Source organism: Pipistrellus hanaki (genome assembly GCF_964339955.1).
Source record: "Pipistrellus hanaki genome assembly, chromosome: 2".
Classification (NCBI taxonomy): Eukaryota; Metazoa; Chordata; class Mammalia; order Chiroptera; family Vespertilionidae; genus Pipistrellus; species Pipistrellus hanaki.
This window is the reverse complement of record NC_140504.1, coordinates 146579155-146591282: the sequence shown is the minus strand read 5'-3', so window position 1 is coordinate 146591282 and position 12128 is coordinate 146579155. Positions and strand designations below refer to the sequence as shown.

General features: G+C 37.1%; 1 protein-coding gene across 4 annotated transcripts in view; it reads left to right on the top strand.

The window, feature by feature from the left end:
• DNAJB4 (DnaJ heat shock protein family (Hsp40) member B4) overlaps window positions 1-9683 on the top strand; it is a 50434-nt gene extending 40751 nt beyond the window's left edge. For all 4 annotated transcript variants that reach the window (XM_084872188.1, XM_084872187.1, XM_084872185.1 and 1 more), the window contains 2 exons: window positions 6383-6951; window positions 8490-9683. In XM_084872188.1, the coding sequence (XP_084728314.1) occupies window positions 6517-6951; window positions 8490-8723 (669 nt within the window). In that variant the 5' untranslated portion in view covers window positions 6383-6516 and the 3' untranslated portion in view covers window positions 8724-9683. The remainder of the gene's footprint in view (window positions 1-6382; window positions 6952-8489) is intronic.
• The last annotated feature ends 2445 nt before the right edge of the window (window positions 9684-12128 follow it).

The following is a 12128-nucleotide window of genomic DNA, read 5'->3' as shown; positions in this document are numbered from 1 at the left end:
TATTTATTTATTTATTTATTTTTATTGATTATAGTATCACATAATTGTCCTCATCCCCCATTCCCATCCCAAACCCCTCGCTACATATGCCCTCAACCCCCCTCCCCCCATCTGTTGTCCATGGCCACTGGCCAGGCCCATATGCATGTACACAAGTCCTTTGGTTGATCTCTTCCCCTTACCCCCACCCTCCCCTACTTTCCCTCTGGGGTTTGAGAGTCTGATTGCTGCTTCTCTTTCTCTGGGTCTGTTTTTGTTCATCATTTCCTCTAGATGTGTGAGATCATGTGATCTAAGAAATACCCTGTAAGCCATAACAGTTATACTGAGAGGCAAATGAATCAGTCTGTAGTGAGTTCCTTTCTGGGCCAACAGTTCTTTTGAGTCCCAATTTCAATGTCAAATAGTTCCTTATGTGTACATGTCAGCCATGCTATTTCAGACCTGGTTGGTGGACAAATGGTGGTGATGCAGGTCTGACCATCTCTGGTTTGGTCCTGGGCATTCTTCAGCAACACGCAACTGCTGTCTGCTGGTATGGTGAGGCGTCGTCAGCATCTTCCATCTCTGAATTGTGTCTCTTCTGTCTCCATGGCTGGAGCACTTCTGTCTATTCCTCTGTGTTACAGGATTCCAGATGGTCTCGGAGTTGTTTTCTGAAAATATACAAACATATTCTCGACCAAAAGTTAATAAAGGGATATTTACTATAAATTTGACTTGGGATCTTTTTTCATTTCCCCCCCGCACCCCCCTCCCCCCAAATGATTTTCCTCTGGCTTGTTTTGACACCATGTATGTATTTTCATGCTGTTAGCGTTTCAAATAAAGGTTCATTTTCTAAAGAACAAATTTTTTAGATGTAAATTATTCTCAGGATATTTTTCCTTATATGATATTCTTCAACTGTCACCCCCTTTTTTAATTTAAATAATAGGAGACTTTTGGAAATTTTATAATGTAGTCTTGATAGCTTTTACATTTTAATTATTTGCGCTGAACTATGACTGCTTTAGGTTCATAACATGTTATGCAATTTTACCATGAGACGCTCTGCCAATAAGAATTTTTGTTAACACTTTAGGAACAGCTTTTTGTACAGTACAATCAGTTTTTCTAGAATATTCATTTATTTCCATTAGCCACATTAATTTCCTCTGAGAAATTGGCTACTATTCACTAGTTGGTCCTTTTTCATATCCTCAAGGGTCTCACTAAATTTATTGGTGGTTTCTAGAAAATTCTTCAAAAACTTTATAACTGTGGTTTTGAACTCTATATCCAGTAGTTTGCTTTCCTCCATTTCTTTCATTTATGATCTGTTTCTTTGTCTCCTTATTTTGGCTGCTTTCCTGTATTGATAGAGTGGCTTTGAGGTGTCCTATAGGGCCCAGTGGCTCAGCCTCCATAGTTACCTGAGGTGGACACTCTTGGTGCATCTTTTTATGGGCTCTGTGAACAGTCTTGTAGTTAAGCCTTGATTCTTGTTGGTATTACTGGGAGGAATTGACCTCCAGGCCAATTGGCTGTGAGGATCAGCTGTGTCTATGATGGGAGAACTTCTGTGCTAGAGACACACTTACGAGGCAAGACTTGCTTCAGTGGAGCTTTGGTGCTCACTGAGTCTGTCCCCTGAGTGTGTCCCTTATGGTTCTGAGGAGTTGTAATCTGGATGGTCTCACTCTGACCACTGGGTACACTGGCTCTTGGATCTCCTAAGAGTTGCTAATGTAGCCTCTGTCTGAGGCCACCAGCAGGAGCTATGGAGAGATCTGCAGATTCCTCTTCTTTTTTTTTTTTTCTTTTTTTTTTATTTTATTTTTTTATTTTATAATTACTTTATTATGAAATATTAAGTAAACAAAATAGTGAAAAATTATAAAATTCTTGTCTTTTCTGCACCTACGGCACACCAGGCAACATCTCGCGGCACACTAGTGTGCCGCGGAACAGCGGTTGAAAAACGCTGCCCTATAGATTCAAGAATCTTAGAGGTTTGTCGGTCAGTTGGTTCTTTATTCCTATTGAAACCCTACTTACCCAACTTCGTATTTCTTACTCAGTATAAATTATCCCTCTAAAAAAATCTTATTGGTTATATTTAAAAATTTGGATTCAAAGAAGTTAAACATTTTATTACCCAAGTTTCATTTCCCATTGGATGTTTAGAAATACCATGTATTTCCTAGCTTTTACCCTCTATATAATTTAAGGTAAAGTTGGAGTGTGGGAGAGAAAATGTTAAAATATATTAGTAAATAGTAAATATATTCCTAGAGAACTAGGAATTATAATGAGCAATCAAAAGCAAATATTTCTTTTTTTTTTTTTTTTCTTTTTTTTTTTTTTTAATATATTTTATTGATTTTTTTTTTTTTGCCCCCCACCCTCCCTCCCACACATCCCCTCCCTCCCCAGAGTTTTGTGTCCATTGGTTATACTTATATGCATGTATAAAAGTCCTTCGGTTGATCTATTATCTCCCCCAGATCTTCCTCCCCTCCCCGCTGTAATTTGACAGTCTACTTGTTGATTTACTGTCTCTATATCTATCTTTTGGTTCATCAGTTTATAATGCTCTTTGTTATCCACAAATGAGTGAGGTCATGTGGTGTTTCTCTTTCATTGATTGGCTTATTTCACTCAGCATGATGTTCTCCAGTTCCATCCAGTTTGCTGCAAATGATGAGAATTCCTTATTTTTTATGGCCGCATAGTATTCCATTGTGTAGATGTACCAAAGTTTTTGGATCCAATCATCTGCTGACGGACACTTAGGCTGTTTCCAAATTCTGGCTATTGTAGATTGTGCTGCTATGAACATAGGGGTGCATATATCCTTTCTGATTGGTGTTTCTAGTTTCTTGGGATATATTCCTAGAAGTGGGATTACTGGGTCAAATGGGAGTTCCATTTTCAGTTTTTTGAGGAAACTCCACACTGTTCTCCACAGTGGTTGCACCAGTCTACATTCCCACCAGCAGTGCACGAGGGTTCCTTTTTCTCCGCAACCTCGCCAACACTTGTCGTTTGTTGATTTGTTGATGTTGGCCATTCTGACAGGTGTGAGATGGTACCGCATTGTTGTTTTGATTTGCATCTCTCGGACAATTAGTGACTTTGAGCATGTTTTCATGTGCCTTTTGGCCTTCCTTCTGTCTTCTTTTGAAAATGTTCTATTTAGGTCCATTGCCCATTTTTCAATTGGATTATTTATCTTCCTTTTATTTAGTTGTATAAGCTGTTTGTAGATGTTGGAGATTAAACCTTTATCAGTGGTATCATTTGCAAATATGTTCTCCCACACTGTGGGCTTTCTTGTTGTTTTGTTGATGGTTTCTTTTGCTGTAAAAAAGCTTTTTATTTTGATGTGGTCCCATTTGTTTATTTTCTCTTTAGCTTCCATTGCCCTAGGGGTAGTATCAGTGAAGAAGTTCTTTTGGCATACGTCTGAGATTTTGCTGCCTGTGGATGCTTCTAGTATTTTTATGGTTTCCCGTCTGATGTTTAAGTCCTGTATCCATTTTGAGTTTATTTTTGTGAATGGTGTAAGTTGGTGATCTAGTTTCATTCTTTTGCATGTGTCTGTCCAATTTTCCCAACACCATTTATTGAAGAAACTGTCTTGACTCCATTGTATATTCGTGCCTCCTTTGTCAAATATTAGTTGAGCATAGTGATTTGGGTTGATATCTGGGTTCTCAATTCGATTCCATTGATCTATATGTCTGTTCTTGTGCCAGTACCAGGCTGTTTTGAGAACAGTGGCTTTGTAATATAGTTTGAAGTCTGGTATTGAGATCCCTCCTACTTTACTCTTCTTTCTCAGGATTGCTGTGGCTATTCGGGGTCTTTTATTGTTCCAAATGAACTTTTGGAGAGTTCTTTCTAGGTCGGTGAAATATGTCGTTGGTATTTTAATGGGGAGTGCATTGAACCTATAGATTGCTTTAGGAAGTATGGACATTTTGATGATGTTGAGATTCCTCTTCTTTATTTGGGGTTTGGAGGTGCCCAGATGAGGCCCAGCTGTGAAGCAATGCAAGCTGCTATTGGGCTTTAGGCCTTCTTTTGGATGTTTTGGGTCTTTCTGACTCAGCTGCAGTATATTAGGTAAGTTTAGAGTTCAAAGGACCAGGCTATTCAAATACAAAAACTTCTACGCACAACTTGGGTGGGGCACGCTCTCAGGGCAGAGCAAACAGCAATGGCTGATGGTCGGCCTTGCCCTAAGAGGCCCCCAGGCCTCAGTGTCCCTCGGTAATTGCTGCAAGCACCTCAGAGAAAGCCACCCTTGAGTTCTGCCTGATGCCAGACAGTCCAGTTTCTCCCCGAATGAGTCTGGGTCCCCAGAGTCTCACCCAGAACTGGAGTTCAGAGCAGTCAGAAGCTTGTGTCTCCCTCACAATTGAAAAAGAGCCTCGTACTCAGTTGCCAGCCCTTTTCGCGTGCGCATCTCCGTACCTCTGCACTTTACTTCCGCAGCTCCTCTGAGTCTCATTGTACTTTTCTCTTCCCTTCAAGTTGTAGAATTTCCACTCAGCCAGACTTCCTATGGTTTTGGATGATGTCTGTTTTATCTTTTAGTTGTAGTTTTGAAGTAGTTGTGCAAGGCAGCAATTTCAGGTGTTTACCTATGCTGCCATCTTGGTTTCTCCTGTGCTCCAGATTTCTATTCATGTATGAAGGTAAAAATTTAAACTTTAGCTAAGACCATTGGATGAAGTCGAGTTCCTGTAAACCTTTTAGCGGAATAACTCAAATAGAATAAGACATGCAAAACTAAGTCTCTTAGGATGTTTAATGATTCCAGTAGAATTTATTATTGTTATTACTATTATTATTATTATTATTATTAAATCATCTATGTACATGTGTGATTTTGCTTCTGCCTCTTCTCTATCCTGACATTCAAGATATACCTTTAAAGTTTCTATTTAGGAGACTAAAAATAGATCATTTCCTTTATTCAATAAACATGAGCGCCTGTCATTTTCAGCTCAGTATGCTTTGGATAATGCATAAATGAATAAAATATTTCCTGCCCTCAAATTACTACTATTTGAACATATTGGGACATCTTAGTTAAATCTCTGGAATGTATCAGTTTTATAATTTTTAGATTCTGCTTCTGCTTGTTTCTTTGGTTAGGAATTCTCATAAGGTTCATTCAGAAAGTTTATTAATATTGTAATGATGTAAATCCTTGTCAGTATTGCTCCCTTAAAAGATCATTGTAATCCCACCACTGTCACAAAGAGAGAGAGAGAGAGAGAGAGAGAGAGAGAGAGAGAGAGAGAGAGGAAAAAAAGAAAAGATCATTGTACTATCATTTGTCGATTTTAGTAGAATCATGATGCTTCAAATATATAATCTTTTGTAAGCTATATAATACTTAATTGAGCCTAAAGAACAGGGTCAGAGGGTCACTATTTGATGTGTGAAGCAGGTTGTCCATAGTAGATAGAAATAACCAGTCCAAAGACCTTATATATCAAGAGGATTTACAGCTCTTGATTTCAGTCTTCTTTTTAAATGGTGTTGAAATTAATGTAATCATGTGGTACCCTTAGGGGAAAAATTTTGTTATCTGGGATAGTGATAACAATATTAGTGTGTAAAAAACATCTTTTGTACTATTAAAGTTTTTCAGCCACAGAAAAAAATCTGTTTTAATTCTTAAGCAGTAAAAGATGATCAGAAATAAAACGTGTTAGTATGAATATGGTATTTTATATTTTTGATTGTTGTGCTCATTGATAATAATGGTACTTAAAGATTTAGGTTACATATTTTGCATTGGCCAAAACCGGTTTGGCTCAGTGAATAGAGCATCAGCCTGCAGACTGAAAGGTCCCAGGTTCGATTCTGGTTAAGTGCATGCACCTTGGTTGCAGGCACATCCCCAGTAGGGGGTGTGCAAGAGGCAGCTTTCTCTCTCTCATCGATGTTTCTAACTCTCTATGCCTCTCTCTTCCTCTCTGTAAAAAATCAATAAAATATATTATGCATTGATTACTGAAGACCTTTCAATGACATAAGTTAAGAAAACTTTATATACTTCAGGTTGTCAACCAGTATCTTGATATGAAATAAGAGGTTTCAGACTTCTATGTTTTATTTATCTGTGGAACAGTAATTCAGGGATAAATTATTATTAAAGATGGGAATTTGGAGGAAGAATTTGAAGCTAAAATTTTAACTTTAGATAGAATGATCTAGAGGTATGTAGCTGTTCTATATTTAGTTATAATGGCATTCCTGGCCAATTTAATAAAATTACTATCTAAAGTTGCCAAAGTTTATTAGTAATGCATTTTTTGAAAGCTAAACTTTCAATAGTTGCAAATTTTATTCTAATTATGCTTATTTCCTCGCTTAGGGTTGAAAGGAGGAGCAGGAGGTACTGATGGACAAGGAGGTACCTTCCGGTACACCTTTCATGGCGATCCTCATGCCACATTTGCAGCATTTTTTGGAGGTTCCAATCCCTTTGAAATTTTCTTTGGAAGACGGATGGCTGGTGGTAGAGATGCTGAAGATATGGAAGTAGATGGAGATCCTTTTAGTGCCTTTGGATTCAGCATGAATGGATATCCAAGAGACAGGAATTCTGTGGGGCCATCCCGCCTCAAGCAAGATCCTCCAGTTATTCATGAACTTAGAGTATCACTTGAAGAAATATATAGTGGTTGTACCAAACGGATGAAGATTTCTCGAAAAAGGTTAAACCCTGATGGAAGGAGTTATAGATCTGAGGACAAAATTCTCACCATTGAGATTAAAAAAGGATGGAAAGAAGGCACCAAAATTACTTTTCCAAGGGAAGGAGATGAAACACCAAGTAGTATTCCAGCAGACATTGTTTTCATTATTAAAGATAAAGAGCACCCCAAATTTAAAAGGGATGGATCAAATATAATTTATACTGCTAAAATTAGTTTGCGAGAGGTAAGTTAGTCAAAGCTAAGATTCTGAAACTAAACATTTATACAGTCGATTTTAGGGAATTTAAATAATAGCTAAGATTTATTTAATGCTTACTACATATTATTTTTTAAATTCTCCCAAGAACCCTCTGAGGTAGTATTGCTATATTATACCTCTTTTATGAATAAAATTATACATTCTAAGTTTAGTTACCTATATTAACAACTTAAATGCTAATTTTAAGTGCTACCTGGATTATGTACTATGAGGACTAACAATGAATTTACTCTGTTTTAACAAGTGTGGTTTATGAGATCTGCATTGTCATCTCCTCACCTTAGTCCATGTGTAAAAATTTAAAAAAAAAATTATTTGTTTGGAGTAATTATGTAACAAAAAATGTGTTAAAAGACAATTTATAAGGATACTGATTTAGTACACGGGTTTTAATTTTCTATTTTCAGGCATTATTTCTCAAGTTAGATTATAATCCAACAAAAATGGCTATGTCAGTTGTCTGCTTAAAATTCTTAAGTGACTCCACATAGCATCTATCATAAAGTTCAAACTCTTTAGCTTAACATAAAAGATAATTTTAATCTGATTTCCACCCATAACTGTATATGCATTTCCCTAAGTTTGCTCTCTTATTATCTCATACTAGTATATATCTATGTCATTGTCTGAGCTCTACTCTGTAGAACACTATTATTTCTCACTCTGCCTCAATATCAACTATTAGTCCAATGCTTTCTTTAAGTATTCAATACTTCCAGAAGCTAAGATGGTATGTTGTGTGCCTTTTCTCTCACAAAAGACCTCTGCACATATCACTGTGCCAACATTTTACTGTATTTTAATTACTAGTTTGTTTCTGTGGTCCTTGTGCATTCCTTGAAGTGTGGTCGGTATTCATGGTCCCTATATATGCTCAGCATTTAGCAGGAATGTATGGCATATAGTAGGTTCTCAGTAAACATTTATTGACTAAAACAATAAATGTATTTCTTATTCTAATTTTTTCCCTCCAGAGAAGTAGGTAATTGCTCCTATCATGTTCTTTCCAGCCCTGAATTTCTCCCTCTTTCTTTTCCCATTCCATCCCTGCATCTTGAATGTTGCAATAGCAGACTGTCTAGGACAAGGAGAAAGACATGCTTTACTTCTCTTTTCCTTTCTTTTCTTCCCCCTTCTCCTTTTCCCTCCTTCCCTCCCTCCCTCCCTCCCTCCCTCCCTCCCTCCCTCCCTTCTTTTCTTTCCTCCCTCCCTCCCTCCCTCCCTCCCTCCCTCCCTCCTTCCTTCCTTCCTTCCTTCCTTCCTTCCTTCCTTCCCTCCCTCCCTCCCTTTCTTCTCTTCCTTTCCGTCCCTTCCTTTCTTTTCTTTCTTCCCATGCCTGCTTATGCATGTCCTAAAGAGATTTTCTAATGAGGGAAATAATTTTATAATTATTGATATTCTTTTGGAGGTTAAAATTTTGCCATATTAGTATAATCTTTTACAATTGGTAATATTTTTGTTTAGATTTTAAGTTGTTTAATTTCATTTTGTGTACTTTTTAGGCATTGTGTGGCTGCTCAATTAATGTTCCAACATTGGATGGAAGAACCATACCTATGTCAGTAAATGATATTGTGAAGCCTGGAATGAGGAGAAGAATTATTGGATATGGGCTGCCATTTCCAAAAAATCCTGAGCAACGTGGTGACCTTCTAATAGAATTTGAGGTGTCCTTCCCAGATTCTATATCCTCATCATCCAAAGAAGTACTTAGAAAACATCTTCCTGCCTCATAGAATGAAAAACTTTGCTACCCATATTTTGATAAGGCACTGAAAATATAAAAGGACTGGCTGTTGATTGATGTAGATGTGAATTCTGTATAAAGATGTATAAATTATTTTGAGGGTTCATTAAATTGCATGAATAGAGACGGGTCAAATAATTAAGCAAAAGGGATTTTTACAGTTAGAGATGAAGAGAAATCATTCACTCTATTTGATTTTTCCCAAGTCAGAAATTTTTAGTATTTTGCTTACATGTAAAGTTTGTTTTTGTGGAGTTAGCAGATGTATTTCTAACAAAGTGCTAGACTATCCAAGTACTTTATTTCTTATATCTTTACATTATCAATTAGGTTCTCATTTATAATGGAAATTTAAATTCTTAACTAAACTATACATGTGATATGTATTTCTAGAAATAAAAACGCAAGTCATTTGGAACTGTGGCTAACTAGATTTAAAACACTATCTGAAATGCTGCTATAGGGCTGGTACCCATAAAAGAATATCCAAATGCATATGTTTCATCATTTTGATTTTTAAAATACGCTATAATGTTTGTTAATAACATAGTTGTAATGTTCTTAAGATGGACCTTTTCTCCATAAAAAGGAAATTAATGGCAATTTATCTCCTGTGGAAATCCCAATTGTATGAATTACTGATATTTTAGAAATAGGCTGTTTTTAAAATACCATATGTAATTTTATGCAAGTTGATTATATATCTTGGACTTAATAAATTATAGGCACATTTTATTGTTCACTAGTTTAAACTAGTTTGTTTAATAATAATAAATATGTTTTTAGAGGAAATGTTGTTACTTGGAATTAATTTTCCAATTACACATCTTCTATAACTTACTCATAATATGCTATATGTACCTTATGCAATTTCCCTAAAAAGAATAAACTACCACTATGGTGTTAAGCCAAAATATGGGGAAAATAAACACTAACTGCTGCTTATGAATGATGTTGCTACTACTTGTTATCCATATAAATATTTTACTTTTTCATATGCATAGATTGCATTTCTTAGGTGTTTTCATTTTTAAAATATACTCAACATCTAAAAATGGTTTTGTTTTCTGTTTTATAACTCTACTGAGAATGATGTTTTGAAACAGCATTTGGCTCAAAAGTAATTTTCAGGATGATACACACACACACAAGTTCACTGGGTCCAATCACTCTTTAGTAGAATATGAAATTTTTTAGAAATTCAAGAAGTAGGTTGCAATCACCATTTATTTTAAGGCTTTGGGATACTAGAGGTCCGATGCACAAAATTAGTGTGAGAGTAGGCCTTCAGAGCCCCAGCTCCTCGGCCTACCTCCCAGCCCTGGTTCATCTGGAAGGTTGTCCAAATGGTTGTTATGCTGTTTGGCTGTTCGGTCGGTATGCATATTATGCTTTTAATATCCTATATAATAAAAGGCCAGTGACCATAAGCATAATGACAGCTCGACCAGTTGCCATGAGGTGCATTGACCATCTCTCAGTCCCTCCCCCAGGCCCGCAGGCCCCAGGGAAGCAGAGCCATGCTGTGATTGGAGAACCACGGTGGATGGGGGGGAGGTGGCGGCGAAGCAGGACTGGGGTCTGCGAGTGGGCAGAAGATGGCCCTGATGGCAGGCTAGGCCAAGGACCCTACCACACATGTACTGGGCCTCTAGTTATAGATAAGTCACGTGACATAACATTTACCCTTTAATTTTTTAAAATTTATTTTTTTATGTTCATTGTTTTAAAATCTATGGTTTTAAGATATTCACAGTTATACAACCAACCATTCTCTAATTCCAAAGCTTTTAAGTCACCCCAAAAGAAATCTCATATCTATTAGCTCTCACCTTCAATTCCTCCAGCTCCTGACAAACACTAATCTTCTGTCTCTCTGGATTTGTCTATTCTGAACATTTCATATAAATGGGAGAAGATTTTATATATATATATATATATATATATATATATATATATATATATATATATATATATATATATATATTTGGCTTGGCTTGGCTTGGCTTCTGTCACTTGGCCATAATGTTTTCAAGATAGATTCATGTTGCACTATGTATCCTTATTATATAAGGTGCTACTATGGGTATATTTTGTTTCTTTTTTTATAACAATAATATTCCATTGTATGGATATACCAAAATTTGTTTAACCATTCATTAGTTTATAGGTGTTTAGATTATTTCCACTTTTTGGCTATTATTAATAACTAGAGGCCTGGTGCATGAAATTCATGCATGGTGGTGTGTGTCCTTCAGCCCAACCTGCACCCTCTCCAATCTGGGACCCCTTGAGGGATGTCCGACTGCCCGTTTAGGCCCGATCACACTGTGGGATTGGACCTCAATGAGCAGTTGGACATCCCTCTCACAATTCAGGACTGCTGACTCCCAGCCACTCACCTGTCTGATTGCCCCTATCTGCTTCTGCCTGCCAGCCTTATCACCCCCTAACCACACCCCTGCCAGCCTGATCAATGCCTAACTGCTCCCCTGCTGACCTGATTTCCCATATCTGCCCCCCCTGCTAGCCTGGTCACCCCTAACTGCCCTCCCTTGCCAGCCTGGTCGCCCCTAACTTCTCTTCCCTGCTGGCCCAATTGCCCCCAACTGCCCGCCCTGCCAGCCATCTTGTGATGGCCATCTTGTGTCCACATGGGGGCAGCCATCTTTTACCACATGAGGGTGGCCATCTTGTGTGTTAGAGTGATGTTCAATTTGCATATTACCTCTTTATTATATAAGGTGCTACTATGGGTATACTTGTACATGTTTATGTGTGCATAATTTTTCAGTTTTGTTAGATATATGCCTAAAATAGAATTGTTGGGAATAACCATATATTTTAGTTATAAGGAAAATGCTGGAGGATTCAGCTAATCATATTTATTAGTCCATCTTATTTATAGGTGTCCTTAGGGAAGGATAAATACCAAGAAAATATTCTCACAGGTTTAAAGAGCTGAACAGCAAGTCAGAGTGGTAGATGTGGTTTCTATTTTATTCACTTATTTTTATTTATTTTTAAGTATATTTTTATTGATTTCAGAGAGGAAGGAAGAGGGAGAGAGAAATAGAAACAATGATGGGAGAGAATCACTGATCAGCTGCTTCCTGCATGCCCCCCACTGGGGATCAATCCCTACACCTGGGCATGTGCTCTGACCCAGAATCAAACAGTGACCTCCCAGTTCATAGGTTGACATTCAACCACTGAGCCACATCCACCAGGCTATTTTCCATTTTAAACCCACTGTCTTTTACTGAAATTTACTTGATTAAGTATTTTCTCCTAAATTAGATAAAGGATTTATAGATTATATAGGTAAATAATATTTGGATTAAAAAGTATTTTTAAAGTATAAAATCATTTTAGCAGTAAAAAATTAATTTGC